Genomic DNA, 20,226 nt, shown 5'->3' with positions numbered 1-20,226 from the left:
TGTGGAACACTTTGCTTTTAAGGTGACCCCACAAAAAGTAATCGCAAGCTGAGAGATCAGGTGATCTGGGAGGCCATCTAATGTCACCATTTTGTGAAATGACACGTTGTCCAAACAATCTGCGTACAGCTGCCATCGATATTCGTGCAGTATGTGACGTTGCTCCGTCTTGTTGAAACCAGGCTGTGTTAAGAATCGGTAGAAATCTCTTTTGTAGTTCCACAACAAAGGTTTCAAGCATGGCTACGTAACGAACCGACATCACTGTAATTGCAAGACCATTGTCATCCTCAAAAAAATAAGGGCCTATAACACCGTAAGATGACATAGCACACCACACGGTCACTTTCTGGCTGTGCAACGGATGCTGGTGTAGCTGCGTAGGATTTTCTTGTGCCCAGTATCTGAAATTTTGCTTGTTAACAAATCCACTGAGGTGGAAATGTGCTTCGTCTGACATCCACAGTTCGTGAACAAACTCTTCGTTATCATTTATCTTCTGAAGCATTACAATACAGAAGTTGTGCTCGCACAACTGCATCGTTCGGTTTCAGTTCCTGGACAATCTGCAACTTGTATGGATGGAATTGCAAGTCCTTCACTAACATTCTTTGAACACTTGAACTATGCAATTGTAAAGATGCTGAGAGACGACGGATTGACCGATGTGGACTTCGTGTGACAGCATCTTGTAAAGCTTGAACATTCTGTGGTGTACGGACGGTTCGCTCACGGCCTGGAGGTTTCTTTTTCATTGCCGAACCAGTTTCCTCAAAATTAGTTATCCATGTTTTAATTGCATGTGCTGATGGAACACGGTCGTGCCATCCCAGATTAAAATGATGGCGAAATTCTCTATGCGCTCCCTCCATACTGTCATTGTTTTTGTAAAACGCTTTGATAGCAAATGCACGTTGCACACCACTCCAAGGATCCATGACAACTAAATGGCAGGTTAGGTTAGAGAGACTGGCGCCCCTTATCAAGTGGTACCAATCGCCCACGGCTACCAACACAACTTTCAAAATTTCCCGTTTCTTTGAATCATCCTGTATTTACAGTCATTTTCTTTTTTTCTATGATCTGTTTGAAAAATGTATATTTTTGTCCTCTGCGAGTCTCTTTAGCTATTTATATGATATTTCCTAAGTGTTTCATTAATTTGGTATGAAATTTTCTTTAAGTATTTATCTCAGTCTAATTAGAAGATTAATTGAATTCACTCAGAATTAACTGGTTTAATGAAATTTATATAAAAATTTCTCTGTGGTTAATGTAGAACATTTGTACTTCTTTCTGATATATTTATAACCAGTTGGCATTGTATTTGTATGATAAATCTCACAGTTAGAATTGGGACTTTACATTCAATTAATCTTATGCTGAAGTCTTCCCTAGAGACTCACAAACCCAAGATAATGTTGACTAAATAGAGGGATGGGGTGGGTTGCTAGGAGTGTTGGGTTTAATCAAAAATGTTTGTTAAATTACTAGAGTACAAGTAGGAGTTAACTTGATAACAATACTACACTTAATAATAAATAAATAAAAATACAGTGTGATGATCATTGTTATGTGTTTTTTTTATGTAACAGAAATTTTTTATGCAAAAATAGTTTTAAATTATTCACTTAGTTGTGTATTTATTATGCTGCTTTGTTTTGTTGTCTTGCTTTTTGTATAGTCTTTCTTTTCCTTCTAAACTATGCTTTGCTTTTTAATTTTAATCTTGATTCAAAATCTTTGCTTGTGTTTATTGCACTGTTCAATTTTACTTGTTGATAACCTTTTCTTCAACTAAAGGCTTTCCGTGAATTAGGTAAGTTGAGGTAGGTAAGAATAAAGTTGTTCTTTGTTATAGTAGATTGTTTATGTGGCCTAATTTAGCTCCCTGTGTTCAACAACCTTTACTTAACTTACCTTAAGATGAAAGGTGAGTATAAGACAGGAGGATGAGGGAGAGTGGTGAGGTTACAATTTCTGATTTGCCTGAGGAGCATTTGAGGTCTTGAACCTGCAATCATCAGATTGTAGATGTATAATTTTGCATCTATTGTCTTTCTTACTGAGTGACGTTATAAGCTATTGTTATTTGTGTATTTAATACATACCTCTTTATAACACAGATGAAAAATATTTTGTAGGGCTTCAATTCGATGAACCAACAACATCTGCCGCTACTGATGAGCCTGATAAGCAGATATTACCTGTCTCTGCAACATCTGCTCTGACTACCTCTGGAACGGTAAGTTTAAATAAAAATAGATTATTTCATTAATGAGCTAAGTAGAAAGTTTATTAAATGAGCTGACTTTGATAAATAGAAAGTTTTTTTGTTGTAAAACAATTGTTTCATTTTTGTTATTTTTCTTTGGTGGTGTGCTTGTTTATTGCATTACCAATGTTTCTGTAGACTTTATATTTAACAAATTAGTGCATTTTATGTCATAAGAGTCAATATTTTCTGTTGAAATTTATTTAAAACCTTTTCTCCAAGCAAGTAGTATTGTTATTTAACTAAGTTCACTAATAATAGAAAACCACTGAATATATTTTTCTGTTAGCTGTATAAAAGGTAAGGCTTGATAATGGGTTTATGTTTATTTTCTTGGATAAATACAATGCAGTTATTAAAGAATCCATTTGTATTTTTGGAATACACTAATTATATTTAAGTTTTCAGAATTATGTCATGAAATCTATAAATGAAGTATTTTATTACTTGATCATAAAAATAAATTAAAGTTTCTCTGTTAAAAAACAGTAAGTATAGCTAATCTCTTTTGCATTGCTTGACCGATTGGAAAGAACCAGAGTTCTCTGGGACATAATGAATCATTGTAAAAAATATGTTATGCTACTGTTACAGTTATTGTTTGGTCTGAAAAAACTTCGGTCTTCACATAGTCTATTTCTATGAAAAAATATAAAGGTTATTGGTATGGTCTCATGAAAATTTGACGTTTAATTTGACTTTTTTTTAAAACACATTTCCTTATCAGTCATACCATAAGTTGATAAACCCACTTTTTTCTTAGTTTAATAAGAGGTGGTTGTGAATTTATGATATTTTTTTAATTGCTTGTTTTAAATTTGCAGTCTGTAAGCGACAATCTGAATGGTTTATATAGTAAAGAAAAAATGACTGAAACTGTGAACCAGTAATAGGGAATTGTTACCATCAAGATAGTGATAAAATTGTTTCTTTTTTTGCAAAAAGTCTTCCTTACATTTAATCCTTTTATGGGGTTCAGTACTTGCTTGTGTATATTTTGACTTATGTTATGGGTATAAGTGGGTTAAAGGTGCTTGTAATCAAGAATTATTGTTAAGATATTCTCCTGTTCTCCCAGCTGATAATTAGATTATTTGAATTTGTGGTTGATGTGCATTCAGTTGATTGTTAATTATGTCTGCCTTACATAGTCTTTAAAACAGATATATTTATGATGCTGTAAACCAGCAAAATAGTTTTCATCTGGGATTTTGATTATTTCTGCATGCCTCATAATGACTGAATGATTGTTTCATCATAAGTTTTAAGTTGTTAAGATAGAATTTTTAGGTGAATGTTGATGTTAACTACCTTTGTATATATGTATATATATATATATATAAATTCTGTTAAATAAATCACGTAGGACAAAACAAAATTAATAGAACTTAAATATAATTTAATAGCATATAGGAATAATATTAATTTTAAAAAGATAAACTTCAGTAAAATAATATATATATTTATATAAATCCTATTTTTTGGTGTTATACAAATATTTTATTTTTGTATAACACACACACATGCACAGCCCTCTGTTGCTCTGTTTTTAAATTGATTTTTTCAAATAAGTTTTTTTTTAAATTCTGTTTAATGTCTTTTCATGTCTTTTGTTTGTCATAAAACTGTTTCATTTTCAGAAGTTTAAACGAGCAGCATCAGTAAGCCCTAGTGTGCCACTAGGTAGTTCAGTACCGAGACGTTCACTTACACAACCCCGACAAGCATCTGCTGCTGGAGGTAATAAAAAAATGAATCAGTTTGATTAATTTTTTGTTTATCTTTTTAAACTGTTAATTAACAAATAAAAGCTTCATGGAAAAACTGAAAGAAAATCTGACTATGTGGGTTTAGTAATGTAACATTTTTTTATGTAACAAATAATAAGACTACTAGTTTTATAAAATTTTCCATTCATTTCTATTCTGTGCTAATCTTTTCATCATTATATTTGATACTTTCCAACATCTCCGGTTATTTACTTTTGTATATTTATATTTTTGTCTACATTTTTACAGTTTTTTATTTTACTTTATTGACTCTGGGTTCTTAAATATAGCCTACCAATCTAGTTCTTATTGCAAAAATTTGCTTTAGGATTTTTTTCTCTTTAAATCGATTTTAATTTTATCAACTCAAATAATTTTCAACAGTTTTTGTTTAAACCACATTTCAAAATCTGACATCTGTTCTTATTCTCCACAGTTCATTTCTCTAAAATGCCACATCCAAGAAATATTTTGAAAATGTATAATTCCCAAATCTATGTTAGGGAATAGGAATTTCTTTTCTGCATGAAAGCTCTTGCTTGTGTTAACGTGCTGTTGATATCTCCTTATTTCAATGATTTTTTGTCACTTAATTGCCAAATTAGAAAATTGCTTCGACTTCTGGTGCACTCTTCTTCTCTCTTAATATTTACTCATTATTCTCTTTCTTTCTCTTATGCATCATCACTTTTGTTTTATTTTTATATATTGTCAAATTGATTTTCTGTAGTAGTAATGAATTTATACCACTTAGTATTTCTTATTTATCTTCCCTTCAAGGAATATAGTAGCAAATGATTGTGTTTTATTTTATGTAATCATTTTTATTTTTTCTCAGAAACTTAACATTTGCAATCACTTCTGCAAATCATTTATTGTTTCATTCATATTAACTGGAAAAGTATTAGGGATAAGATATATCACTATCTATCTATCTATATCCCTGTCTTGTTTTATTCCCTTTACTCTGTATCTTGTCTTTATTGATCTGCTTTTGTTGTAACTGTATGATTCTTATGGAAATTATTAACACTGTTCATCTTATATAGATATATTTTTTTCAACTACTGTACCAGATATTTTTTTAAAGATTTCAACTACCATAGCTTTGTTACTACCATAGCTTTGGATAGCTTTGTTTTCCTTCAGTCTGTATTAAAAGATTCATTTAAGGAGGCCAATTTGTATGTATCCCCACCTGAACCCTAATGTCTCTTCTCACCTGGCATACTTTCTTCCTCCTTACAATCTATTTCTTAATTTAAATTATCCCAGTTACATGATGTTTCAAATAAATGTGTGATAATTCTCGCATTTATATGCTCATGTTTTCTTTAGGACTAAAGTTAGTATTTTTTTTTTAAATCTGAGAATATTTTAGTTTTATATATTATGCTTATTAAGTTGAATAGGCTACTAACTTAATTTTTGATTTTAATGAATTCTAATTTTCAATTTTAGTAGTGTTAGGATGTAGGTATGATGCAAGCAGAGAGTGGTGGGTAGTTTTAATTTTCATACATAGTATGGTTTTGCACCATCTAGAGTGATACATTACAGCAATTTAAAACATAAGAATATTAGCTTTTTTTCTTGTATATGTATGTCTGTTGTAATGTTTATTGGTTTTAGAAGTAATATATTATGAATTCAAATCTTATTCTTATGATTATGGCACCTATGTAAAGAACCTAAGATGCTAAGGCACAAGTCAGAGTTTTCCTTCTAAAATTAATGGTGTTCAGTGTGGTAGCCTCACTGTTGGAGAACAGTGTGACACTCACTTGTAGGGTTTAATATCAGCAGCATTTTGGTGGGCTTGGTATGCTCATGTGCAGCAGAATGTATACAGCTCTTAAAAAAAGGCCATGCATTATCTCTAATAAGCCTGGCATGGGTTGCTGGTTGTTTTTGTGATTGGTTATGTTGTTTTTGGAGTGATTTAAACTCTTAAGGTTACCCATCATCATTGTGACATCTAACAAACAAAACAGCTACCATTGCATGCCGAATTTAAAATTTTCTGCAATAGAAAATTTTGTGTAAGAAACATGAGAAAATTATGAAAACTGAATTTTACTGAAATAGTGATAGATTATTAACTCATTGTGTCTGTTTAAATATTTTAGCACTTTATGATGGTTTTTTTTTGTGAAATCCCTTTACAGTTTCTTGAATGTTATTTTTTGCTACTTGAAAAATATGTGTTTTATTTTTTAAAAATATTTTCTGTTTTTTGCTTTTATAAGTTAGAATCAATTTTTTTATTTCTAATTATTTCTCACCTGTGTTTATTTTATATTTATGCAGTAGCAACCTATTTGAGAAATTAAGCTATTAAGGCTATTAATAGCTATTAATAAATTAAGATAAATCTTTTCAGTATTTTGAACTGAATTTTTCAGTAAAAGCAGCATACTTTTCATTAGGCTTTGTTTCCATGATTAATTTTATTTCATTTTATTAATTTGTTAGTGAAAATTTACATTAAAATTAAACTTGAAGTTTGTTACTATATCCTGAATAGGCAGGGTTTCTAATAACTGTCTGCATTTTTGCTCGTCTAATCATAATATTAATAACAGCATGTTCCTGATGCTTTTATTATCTTTCTTCTTTACTTCACTCTCTATAAAAAAACTTTACAACTGTATAAAAAAATTCCTACTTGGATTCATAAACATGTTTGACATTAAACTAACTTTTTATAGGAAATCTGCTCACTTAAACAAGTTGTAATCTTCTCACATCTGCTTATTTCAAGTCATTGCAAATTTTTTGAATCTTTATGAACATTTTATAATTAAAGAGTTATATATATATATATAGAGTTTTTTTATATATCTGTTGTGTGCTTTACTATCTCTCTTATTGGGATTTCTGTTGTGACTGCTTTGTTATGAGTAAGAGCAACATTAATATATGAGTTGTAGTTATTTTATTTTTTACTTCGAGTAATAATATAACACATGTTGCATAATTAACCTTAAAATCAGCAGTCATCAGTTTTATAACAATTGTGTTCTGTGTTCAATTGGAAACATTGACAAATCAGACTTGTTACATTAAATTTTAATATCATTCATAATTTTAATTATATTTTTATCATGAAGATTGCATTAATTTTTGATATTGTAATTTTGTAGAGTATTTTTATTCATCTACAATACCAATACTACAGTTTTTATTTATTTTTTCTCTTCTGTATTCTGAGCAAAAAACATGAGTTGTGAGTGGAGTTTATTGTATAGGCTGTGTTTGTTTTACATGTTTCTTTATTTAAATTTATTTAACTTTTAAATATATATCCTCAACATTTAAGAGATTACAGTATTCCAATTTAGGTTCTTTTTTTAAATAGAATGAGGGCTCTAATTTTGAAATTTAATTTGGCGATTTTTTTATATTTTTAATATGGCTTGACATTTTTACACACGATTTCTTTAATTTTGTTCACAGTCCCATTTTTTCCTTTTTTTTTTTAAAGTATCTAGTAATGATTTTATGTAATGAATTTTTATAAATTAAACATTTTTTTAACGTGATTGTAATTTGAAAATCTAATAATAGAAAACAGATGTCCAATAATTATATTCAAAAGAGGCCTTTGCAGATTGATTTCTTTAGATTGCAGGTGCAATTTAAAGAAAAACAAGAAACGCATTATAATTATTGGCGTTTAAGTTCTGTAGTTATTTCAATATATTATTATAATAATAAATTTAATATATATATATATGAGTGATGAAATTATTGAAAAAAATATAGTTGCCAGTTCCATGATTAAATTAAAGTATATAAAATTAATTAATGTATAAATATTGACCTAGTTTAATGCATACATTTAAAGGAAATTTTTTGCTTTAAAAATAAGCATTTATATTTTTAAGTTTAAATTTTGGTTTCCATACAAATTGAATAGATTTTTCAATATTGCACTATTTAAAACTAATTATTAAATTACTTAATTAGGGAAAGTGTTCTTACTTCACTTTGGACAATAAATCTTAATATTGTGATTAGTAGTTATAACAATATTTGGTTCAGAATGAAACTGTAACCCACCAGGTTGGTCTAGTGGTTAACTCGTCATTGCAAATCAGCTGATTTTGAAGTTGAGAGATCTAAGGTTTAAATCCTAGTAAAGGCAGTTACTTTTATACAGATTTGAATACTAGATCGTGGATACCAGTGTTCTTTGGTGGTTGAGTTTCAATTAACCATACATCTCAGAAATGGTCGACCTGAAACTGTACAAGACTACACTTCATTTACATTCATACATATCATCCTCATTAATCCTCTGAAGTAATCTTGATGATGGTTCCGAAGGCTAAACCGGAAAAAAAAGAGTGAAGCTGTAAACTTTTCTTTTAAAGAATTGATGTCTTATGATCGTGAAATACCTTAGTAAATTTTTTGCCAAGATTTAAAAACTAGAGGAAAGTTAATGCCATTAACATGAGTTCTAAAATTTCAGTGATATTTTTAACTTAACTCGCATTTTAATCCCGGTTCTACAATGAGATAAATTTTAACAGATTATTCAAGATTCAAAATAATTTCAAATTAAGCTAATTTAATTGTAAGTTGTTATGTCAATTAATAGTAAATCTCATTAGGGCCATTAGTCAGTCACAGAACATTGAAGTTAACACTACATCATTTCCTTTTTTCTAAATGAATGTTAGGATTTATTGGTTAGTTACCTTAGAAATTGATATCCTTAAAAGAATTATACGTTTGATGAGAATTTCAGGAAAAAAATTTCTGTTAGGGTAATTTCTTGGGTTTGTTTTAGTAGGTTTAAAAATACCAGCCTGCAAGTTACAACTGAGTAGCATTCCCTTGTTTAATTTAATTTAATCAGATTATGTTACACTTTATGTATGATAGTAGATGCTTGATGATGTATTCCTATTACAGCTGATGGGTAGTTATTTTTTATGCTTTAATAAAAATCGCCAGAAAGAATTGTTATTAACTTTGGCAGATTGATTTGTTTGTGAATGTTAGGATCATGATTCTTATTGTACAGTTATATATTAATTTTGAATGATAAATCCTTGGATGAGAAATTTGATTCATTGATGGTAATGTGTATCCTGCTAGTCATTTATTTTAAAATTAAACATTTTCTACATTCAGTTGTATAATCATTTTTTCCCTGTATAAATATTTTTTGATGGCTCTGTTTTACTCCAAACAAAAGCTTAAAATGTAGATGAAAAAATCATAAAAAGGTAATGCAAGGGATATCTCTAAAGTAAAGACTGCCGGAGGGAAATTTCTCTCTTTAAGTTGATGAACCTGTTGTTCATGGCCACGCTAGTAATGTATGCACTGCATTATTGTCTGTAAGTTGTCGTATCTGATTTTGTGTGAGTTATTACGTTATAAAAATAGGAAAATTGATGTTGCCACTGACTGAAATACATGCAGTCATACGTTTTTAAACCATCAAAACATTAAATCGGCTGAAATTCATAGGAAGTTTGTTGTTGTGTACGGTGATAATGTAATGAATGAAAGAAACATCTGAAAATGTCGTGAAAGGTTTAGAATTAACAGAATTAATGTGCATGATGAGGAACATTTCGGGAGGCCCTCGATAATCACTGAGAACTTGTTGAAACGCGTCGATAATGAAATCAGAAAAGATCGTCGCTTAATGATTTCCGACCTGGCCTTCTTTTTCCTGATGTTTCAAGAGCTGTTATTGGTCACATTTTTCATCACCATTTAGGCTTCAGAAAGGTTCGTGCATGTTAGGTGCCGCATATCTTGGAATGTTACAAAAAATCCGAATGGGATCAGCTTTGGAATTTTTGATGCGCTACGTAGAAAAAGGTGATGAGTGCCTTAATTCAATTTTTACTAGTGATGAAACATGGATTTCGTATTACACCCCAGAGAGAAAACGGCAGTCAAATGAGTGGCATCATCCTCAATCACCAACCAGACCAACAAAAGTCAAGCCACAGCCATTTGGACGCAAACAGATGGCCACACTCTTTTGGGATTGGTTTGACATAATGCTAATTAATTTCATGCCATGTGGAATGACTATAAATGCAGAAGCCTACTGTGAAACTACAAAAGTTACAGCGCGCCATTCAGAATTGGTGACGTGGGCGACTGACCGATGGCGTAGTCCTCCTACATGATAATGCATGTCTATATGTTGCAGGTCCGACAAGTGATTTACTGAGAACTTTTGAATGGGAAATTTATGATCACCCACCATATAGTTCGACTTATCATTTGTTTGGGAAATTGAGAGAACTTTTGAGTAGTAAGCAATTCGCAGGTGATGATGAACTTAAAAATGCTAATCAGTGGCTAAATGGACTGGCAGAAGAAGAATACAACTAGGATATATTGAAGCTGGTGTATTGCTATGAATGTCTTAACTCACGTGGCAATTATTTAGAGAGGTAGTATAAGGTATGTAGTTTAAGAAAAAAAAAAAATTTATAAGGTTTTCAGAATAAATTCTTTTGCAATGAAAACGGTCTTTACTTTAGAGATAACCTCTCGTAAAAATTATTAAATAACATGACAACTGTTTATTAGATGAATCTCGATTATCATTTGAGGTGAACAATAGCTAACATATAGTTTTAATTATTTTTTATGTGAGTTAATGTTTTTTATAGTTTTCCTTCTAAGGAAGACGGATCTGTCGGAAAATTGTTGAAATTTAATGGATAAGTTAGCAGCTGTGAGGTAAAAAATACTCTTAATGAAGTTATGATTTATAGAGTGTATTGAATCATAATATTTATTTCATACTTTTCAATTATAGTGCTTTAATTGTGCAGCCAGAAACTAATGGAGTGTTGTATTTGTGATTTTAAATTAATTCTGCTTAATTGTACTAACTATAACTACTGTTTGTTTGGTTATGTTTTGTGTTTTGCTTGTTTTTTTGCACAAAAACAGCATCCTCAACTGCTCCTACCCCGCTGCAGTCAGGTCATAAATTTGGAAGATCAGGTTCAATAAAAAGACCTTCAAATATCTGTAAGTAGTCCGATTGTATTTATTGAAATCAGCATCTCCTTGTTTATTCTTTTAGTTGCCTGTTTTTTGATTGAGCATGATTTTTCTTTTTGTGCTTGCATGCATATATTGATAGTATATTTGTATGTGTTGATGTGCATTTATATATTTTCATGTTTGTAGATTTTAAAATTATTATTTTGTACTCTTTACCTTTCTGACAGTCCTGTTCCCACATTTTACCATAAAAAAATGCTACACTAAACAATCATGTTAAACCTGAGTTTGGTGCCATGAGATGTAAGTTAATTTTTTTTTCATTGAAGATCTGTATTCATTTCATTTATCTTTTTGGCAGCTTAGGTTCCAGAACTAATTTGTAGTGTACAGTTTTGCCCAAATCATTTCTATATATATAGACATTGACAGCTATGGTTATTACTGTTTTTACATTAATGGATGTGATCAGTTGTCCGGAGTTAAACTGCAGCCAGTAGCTTTTTATTGTGTTTGTATAAAAATGGGTATTTCCTGGTGCTACTCTCTGAATTATTCTGGATGTACTAAAACGATTACGTCGTAAGGGAATCAGATTGCTGGCCTTCTGCCAACTTTTGTACGCATGCATACAAAACAGTTGCTAATTACATTAGAGAAACTTGATCTATTGATTCTAGAATTTTCATATCAAAATGCATTACCACTATGATTTGTTCAGATTTAATAATTTTTTTGTATTTTGTATTATCACATGATGTTTGGCCAATTTATTGTGATGTGTTTATTAAAGACAGTTTTTTCTGAATCAGTTAATCAAATTACGTAACTCAAGAATAGGTTTGTTAAAAATTCAATTTCGTTTTATAAAAACTAATGATTGCCAAAGCCAAATCTTTTAATCATATCTCTTCATTTCTAGATCAGATTGTGTATTTGCATTTTGCTAAAATTAAAATTAAATACATAGGTCTTCTGTATATTATGATTTCTTTTTTAATTTGGCTACAGTGAATCTTTATTATGTAATCATATTGATCAGTACATTGGATTTCTTACATTTAAAAAAATATATTTTCAATTTTTTAATTAAATGACTGAATTTGAAATGAACTGGGGCTTCCTTTACAATCTTTAAATTGAAAATTTTCTGGCCATTAATCTGTACTATGCTATTGTAGTAATTTCACTTCGTTTTTCTCACAAGAATTGTGATGACATAATAAGTTTATATTTTGAGTCATTACCCTCTAACTATTTTTTCACTCTGTTGAAAAATTAAATAATTGGTGGATAAACCATTACTGCAGTGATTATGGTATTACTTATCTGCTATTTTTTTATTTTTAGGCCTGAAATATTAAAGATAGTCATCAATATTTACTATTAAATGGTAGTTCTAACAAATATTATTATGTAAATAAATATTAAATGGTTTACTATTAAACAAATTTGAGTGTAACAATAGTAAATAAATTTTTATTTTTTGTCTTTTGAACCATTATTTTTTCTGTATTTCATTTCTGCAAAGCTTTTCACCACTTAGGTAAATTATTTATATGTAGATTGTTTTTCATCTTTCTAGTTCTGTATACCTTATCTACCTATGTTGTTACCTTCACAAGGTTTTGTGTGCTTATGTACACTTATTTTTCTGATTAATGGGTTTTATGAACGAATTGATTTATTTTTCTGATTAATGGTTTTTATGGAGGAATTGATTATCTGGCAGCTGTCTGTTTCTGCTTTTTTTATTTTAAAGGGCCGTAGTTAAAAATCATATGTAATATTATACTAATAATAAAAATACTCTTAAAAAACACAGTGGTGAACAGTGCTTTTGTAGATTTCTTGTTTCCAACTGTTATATAATAAAAACGTATGTATTAAAGTGGTTGCTTAAGTTAATGTATTGATTGTTCTGGGACTGTCTTCAGGCTCTCATTTTTTTCTGTTCTATACATAATTTTTTTTGTGCACCTGTTTTTAATTGATAGTATTAATTTCAAATATTTTCAAGAAATATAGTTTGTTTCTTTCTATTTACTTTGTTTTAGTGTTATTGCCGGGAGAATTTTGTTAAAAAATGGTTAAAGGCTAGATATCCACTATGTATCCATTTCCTTGACTTTTTTGAAGCCTTTTTGATCAATTTTGGGTTTTCGTTGCTTTTAGTTGCTATTTTGATAGTCTCAGGGTTGTCTGCCTGCTTAGATCAAGGTTCAGCTGTAGAAAATTAGCATTTTAAATAGTACAAATTTCTCTATGGTATTTAGATGGTGTATGAATTATTTTGTTCACTTATTTGGCTTGTTATCTTTGATATTTGGATCAGTGTTGGTGATTTCTATTTGTTAATTATCTTGGTTTATTCTGTAGGAATTTTTTCCTATGCTTTTTTTCAAGTAGTTTGTAGCTTATGTCAGTCTTATTTGAAATCAATTGAAAAAATATAGATTATTGATAAAAGAAGTGAAACTTGGAAAATCAGTGTGCAGGTTTTTACTTGTAATTATAATTTTTTTACTGGTTAATGGGATTTGCCCTGTGAGAGCATTTAGCATGTGTATTGAAATTAATTTATGAATTAGTTCAGCGGCTGTTTGTATTTTTTGTCTTTATACAGACTAGTCTATTCTATTTATTGTTAATGTTTTCTGTTTTTCTGCATTACCAAAGAAGTGTAATTTATATCTTTTGTGTTGATTGGGTGAAACTTGTGTACTATTGTTTACCTTACTGTTACATGTATATATTGCTTCAGGGGTGTAATATGAAAAAAGAAAATAATGTGTGCTACAGATAACATTATTAAGAAAGTAGAAATTCATTTCCTCTCTATTTGGGGATTATATAAACCAGTATAATTTATCTGTTATGAAATCAAGTTGATATGCAACTTATGAGTATAAAATTTTTGTACTTATTAGTAAACCCACATGTAGGTTGTACTTGTAAAAATGGAATCAGCATGGTTATTTGAAAATTATTCTGTAGCTGGTCAGTTTAGTAGCTGTTGGTAAGATATAGTGTATAGTAACTTAATTGACTGACAAGTGGTTGTAAAGGCCTTGATATACTTTTTTTCCAAGTAAGTGGCGTTTAAACGTTAGTCAGTATTGATGTGTTTGAATTATGGGTACTGTATTCTCTTTTACATTTTTTCCCCACATAATCTACTTGTTATTTATACTGATGCATTTTTGTAACATCAGTTGATCGATCTATTTTTATTGATCTGTTATTATTATTGCATACTAATCATGGTCTGATTTATTTTGTATAATATAGACTTTTATTGGTACATAATAAATTATGTATAACAAGTTTAGTTTATTTTTTAAATTATTGTTAATGGAAAAATCACTTACTCTGTTATTACTCCTTTTCTTGATAAAACAAACTTGTTTTAATTAGATGTAATGCATTTTCAAAGTTCTTTTACATTAAGGCTTTAAAATAGTTGCCATGTGATGTAACTTGACTCTGTGAAGGGGGAGTATTGCATGTTGTTGGAGTGTAGTAGTTTGTGAAGCTTGTAGTTCCATGTGTGAAGAGGATGTGTGATTTAAGTTGTTGCAGTTCAAGGATATTGTTAAGCTGTAGTTGGATGAGTTTGTATATTTCAAACTGTTATAGCATTGAGTTTTGCCTGACATGTTCAGTATATGATTTTTAAGCCGCGTGTTTGATTAGATGTGTTGCATAATTTGATATGTGTTGTAGTGTTATAATCTTTTTTGTGTTTATTGAAACATACATGAAATGACCAATCCATTTGTATTAGTAAAACTTGGGCAGTTATAACAGATGATCTCATAACAGGTTATAACATTGTTGAAATTGTGCTTGTTTATGTTTAGTGTTCTTAAATATTTTCTCTTTGATTAATTGTAAATAAAATGCAGAATCTCTGCTTTAAATTTTACTTTTATGATTTGAATTTGTAATTATTGCTGCAGTGTACCAGAGATATGTAACTGAAAAGATATTACTCAAAGTAAGCAAATTGACAAACTGGCAAAATAAGCAAATTCTTAGATAAACTTTCTCGTGCAAATATAAAAAAATGTACAAAAATATGTAATCTATGGATACAAAAATTTGTTAAGGAGAAAAATATTTATCATAAAATATTTTAAAGAGTAAATATTTTATGATCAGAGTGATTACTTTTAAATATACACTTTTGATAGCTTAATAAAAATTTATTTTTTAAGAATTGAGATGATTACTCCCTCATAATTGTATAGAATTCTTTAGGTTTGTATTTATAAATGTTCAATGTGTGAACTGTTTGTTACAGACAGATATCAATATGGTAGTTGAATTCATCTCAAACACATGTAAGTATATGCCGGTCAACAGTTGCAGCAGCTGCATTTTTTTAAGTCGTTGATATCAACAGGAAGGGGTGGTACAAAAACATTTTCTTTTACATAACTCCATAAAAAATAATCTGAAGGTGTTAAGTCTGGACTATGTGGTGGCCAGTGCTTAAAACACCTTGTTTTCCTTACTTGCACAGCCAATCCATCATCTGGGAAGGCATTCATCCAGATAATTTCTGACCTGTTAGTGCCAGTGAGGCAGAGCTCCATCTTGTACAAATAAAAAGTTGCTGCTATCTTCCTCAAGTTGAGGCATTAGCAATTAATTTAGCATGTCCAGATAAATTACTCCAGTTACTGTCATTTTGTATAAAAAGTAGCCATACACCTTTTCATGAGATGTAGCACTAAAACCTGTTCACTTTAGGGGAATTGCGTATATGTTGTAAACTTTCTCTTGGGTTTTCTGTACCCCATATTCTTAATTGTGTCTATTAACTTTTCCACTAATGTGAGACATACATTCATCACTGAAAATTAGGTGATGTAAAAAGCCATCGTCATTTTCAACACATTCATGCAACTTCACATAAAAATGTTTATGTAGGACTTTATCATCAACATTTAAACTTTGTACTAACTGTAATTTATAAGGCGTCATTTTTTATTATTTCTGCAGAATTTTTGATTGAGGAGTTTGCAATTCTAAACTTGCTGACTTAGTTTACTTGCCTGAGCTACGTTGATACTCATCGTTGAGACATCGCTGCACGACAGTATCCGAGTTTGTTTTGACTAATTTGAGCACATAAAAAGCTTTCTCTACTGCATTAGCATCCATCTTGTCAGACTGGTAGCTTGACACATTAGTCAGTGACATTAGCAGCAGAACAAATATATTGACATAATATTAAAAAAAATTCCCTGTAAAACCATTTCATTTACTATATTCACACACACCAGTTTAATTTTTTATAAGCTATTGAAAGTATATTTCATTTGTAATCATCCTGTATTTAATGTTTATTATCTGGAAATTCACGTTTAGTTTGCCACATGCTTTTCCCAAGAGAAGGTTGATGCTTGCAGGTATACTCAGATGTTCCTCCTAATGTTTGTTATAGGAGAGTGGTGTTATAATAATGAATCTGAAATATATTTCTATAAAACTGGAAATAGATTTTTAAGAAAATTGTATTTGTGGAACCTTATATTCTTGTTTGGGACTGAAATTGATGCAGTGCTAAGGGATTATTTGATTGTGTGTCAACTTCTGGAAAAACATACATTGAAACGTATAATTTAAAAAAAAACAACAATTTTGACTTTAAATTCTAAAAGATATATAAGATTATAAAAATCTAAAGAACATATGTATTATCTTACAGTTTATATATTTTGTGTATGAAGTGGGTTAAAAAATATGTAGTCTTATTTTATTGTTAAAATTTGCTTGTATTAGCTCATGCATTTGTGATTATGTAATAAAAATTAAGAGAAAACAAGAACAGTGTTATTATTTTTATCTATATAATACTTAGTATTTTGAAAATGAAAGTATAAAATTAAGTATATATTGAAGAATTTTAAAAATTGGTAAAAACATTGAAAACAGGCAGTACAGTCTCATGTCTATGAGGGTCAAAGATCCCAGGGTTATTGCATTGCTTTTTTTTTCTGATATCTCTGTATTACAGTTAATCATGTATTAAAATGCTGTTAACATTTTCTTTGCAAACTATTTTAGATAATTGTTTTTGTTCCCATGTTAGCACTACGTATGAGGTTTGACCTTCTGCTGTATTTATTAGTAAGATAGTGGAGATTAAAGTACGAGTTTAATTTTTTGCAGCTGCTGGTGCAGTAGATGAAGAATTTTTTATCCGCAGTTTTGAAGAAAGTACTGATTTACAGTTGTTTAGCGCAAGAGAGGTAGAGGATCATATGAATAAAATAAAAGATGCGCTTGGTGATTCATCTGAGGATTGGAGCAAACGTTGTGATGCGGTAAGTTTTTTAGCGTTATCAATTTTAAAACTCATCTAGTTGTGAATTTAATTTTATAGGTATATATTGCTCTATTCTTTTAAAATAAATAATGTTTTAACTATTTTACATACACGTTCTTCAAGAGAAAATTAAATTTGACTTGTTATAACGATTCAAAGGTGAGGTTAAAGATGTGAAGATCTTCTTCCATAATGTGAAATGTTGGTATACTACGCATTTTTCTTGGGTAGATTCATTGCTGGCAATTCACATGTTTTATGCATGGTAATATTAACTTAGTGACTGAATATATATTAAGAACTCTATATACCCAAAATTATCCTCTGCGCAAAATTATTTTCTACTTTTCACATGTGGATTTATATACTAATTTATGAAATTAGCTGTATTAACTTGTAAGAATTCAGGTATGCTATGACAGGCTTGATTGTCATTAGAAGAAACTAGGTGGATATGTGGTTTTTGTAGGTTATTCTCAGCTACAATTTTATAAATCATGTTAGAGATTTTAAAATTTTACTTGTGAAGCCCAAAGGAAGTAAAGTGGCAATTATTAAAAAGTCTTTAATTTATTGTTTTTATAATACCATCTTTTTTTTTATCAGAGAGCTAAATAATTTATGATTTACTGCTTTATATGTTATTTATTTTATATTGTTGTGTAATATATTTATCGCTTACATTTTAAATTAAAAAAATTTTTTTGTTTTGTTATGTAAATGGGTTCATTTTGCTAAATTTTCTTACTTTGTTTTGCTCTTTCAGATTAAAAAGGTTAGATATTTGATATTAGCTGGTGCTAATAATTTTGATGAATTTTATTCACTCTTGCGTCTACTGGAAGTACCTTTCCAGAATACTCTCAGGGACTTAAGGTAAGTAGTGTTATTTTTCATGAAAGCTACACCCAATACTTTCTCACTAAGTGATGTACAGAACTGGTTTATGAAACATGGCTTTTGCTCTTTCATTTACATCCTTCAATTTTAGGATACTATTCACTAACACATTCAAGTGTAGTGGAATCATCAAATTAACATCTCATTCTAGCTGCTGGTGGTTTTACTGTATTGTGAACATGTTTACCAGTAACATGTTGAAGGGTATGAGGAAAGATTTCTCCATATATGAAGTTAAATAATGTTGGTTAAGGTCTTTTTGTGTGCATAATTTATCAATTTATTAATCCCTTTTAACATATCATGTCTATGCATTAATGATCATTGATCATAGAGTTAATGCTGTTTAAAAATAAAAAGTAAATTACGGAAATGTTACCAGTTGTTGAGTATTATTGTGATAGTGTTCAATAATTAAAATGACTATGAGAACCAGTTTGTTAAGCAGTTAATTATTAATGGATGCTATGATATTTTACTTGGCGGTGTATATTATTTATTGGAAATTACTTATTACTGATCAATAAGGAGCAGAAAGCACTTCCTCATTCTGTCTGTTATGGAACTGAAATCATAGCTCTCTGTGAACATTAACCAACAGCCAAATTTCAAAATGTATTACACTTATTAAAATAACCTCAAATTACTGTTATAATATTTAATTAGTTTATCAAACCATCTTTTCATAATACATATCTGCAAAAAAGAGTAAGCTTTTATCATCACATTAGATTAAAGAGATTTTGTATATGTTTGACCATATATTAGAACAATATATTATTTGTGGATAATTAATTCTGTGTTATCAGAAATAAGATTGTTAATAATCCATGTTTTATTTACAAATTAATATGGTCTGTAAAAATGCACCGATTTACTGCAGCCTGTTGGATTTATCTATTGTAAAATGAAGTTGATTTAATTAACAGTTTTGTCTTGTATATATTCATTTAACCTGTTTCATTATATTTGTATTATAGGTGTTATATACATTGTTGTTTAAAATTATCCATCATTCATTAACTGATATGAGGGAAGTGAAATAATCACCATCTCTCAGTATCCATTCATCTTGGATGATTCTTCATTCATTTTGGATGTTAAGTATATTTTTTTCTTAGCTTTTTCTTATAAATAAAGTGGAAATCTGTATGTCATGTGCATTACTTTTCGGTAGGTTGTATATTTTGAAAAATGAAAACTACAGCTATATGACCTTATTTGTGGTCTGGCTGAATGGTTTATAGTTTACATAGATCCTTCCACATACCACACAAATCCATGCATGGATGACATTTATTTAGGAACCCTATATCTTTATGCAGATGAATCAATTTTTTTTGGAGAAAATTAGTTTTATTCAAGCATTTAAACTGGTTAGTTGAAAATTTTTTAGCAATAATTTTCTGTTTCATTTGGTTAAACATGTCTTGGCCTTATAAGAGATTGTTGGATGGGATGGAAACTCACTGCCTTGAGTGACCTTAAGAATATTGATAATGAAATGATAATCTTTTTTTTAACTCCTTTGGTAAAGAAAAAAGGTACTTTCTGGAGAATCTATATTAAAATAATGCAATCAGAAATGTTTATGATGTTAATGTTTATTGGCAATAACATTACTATTATTTTTATTTTTAGATCTCAAGTAGTGAGAGAAGCATGCATTACAATAGCATTTCTATCAAAGCACCTCCAGTCAAGATTTGACCACTTCGCTGAAACAATTCTTCAGCCATTGATGAATTTAATTATGAATTCTGCTAAGGTCAGTTCATTTATACAAAATTTATTCTGTTATACTATCTTTTTTATTTTTTTAAATTAAAAATTAATTATTAAATCTTATTGATATTTTAAGGATTCCTTCTTTTTACTGCTTATTTGCTTTTTTATAATCTCATTTATCTACCATTAAAAAAAATTAATTAGTATAAGGC

At 29.5% G+C, this 20,226-nt stretch overlaps 1 protein-coding gene across 4 annotated transcripts in view; it reads left to right on the top strand.

Annotated features, from left to right (window-relative positions):
- Positions 1–20,226, top strand: part of chb (CLIP-associating protein) — a 246,653-nt gene that overhangs the window by 51,128 nt on the left and 175,299 nt on the right. For 3 of the 4 annotated variants that reach the window (XM_075362878.1, XM_075362877.1, XM_075362880.1), the window contains exons 7-12: positions 2,145–2,245; positions 3,916–4,015; positions 10,990–11,070; positions 17,230–17,384; positions 18,153–18,262; positions 19,928–20,054. In XM_075362878.1, the coding sequence (XP_075218993.1) occupies positions 2,145–2,245; positions 3,916–4,015; positions 10,990–11,070; positions 17,230–17,384; positions 18,153–18,262; positions 19,928–20,054 (674 nt within the window). The remainder of the gene's footprint in view (positions 1–2,144; positions 2,246–3,915; positions 4,016–10,989; positions 11,071–17,229; positions 17,385–18,152; positions 18,263–19,927; positions 20,055–20,226) is intronic. The other variant, XM_075362879.1, reaches the window with a different exon arrangement.

Source organism: Lycorma delicatula, chromosome 4, assembly GCF_047948215.1.
Source record: "Lycorma delicatula isolate Av1 chromosome 4, ASM4794821v1, whole genome shotgun sequence".
NCBI lineage: Eukaryota > Metazoa > Arthropoda > Insecta > Hemiptera > Fulgoridae > Lycorma > Lycorma delicatula.
Note: the sequence above shows the minus strand (reverse complement) of the source record. Positions and strands in the feature narration are given on the sequence as shown.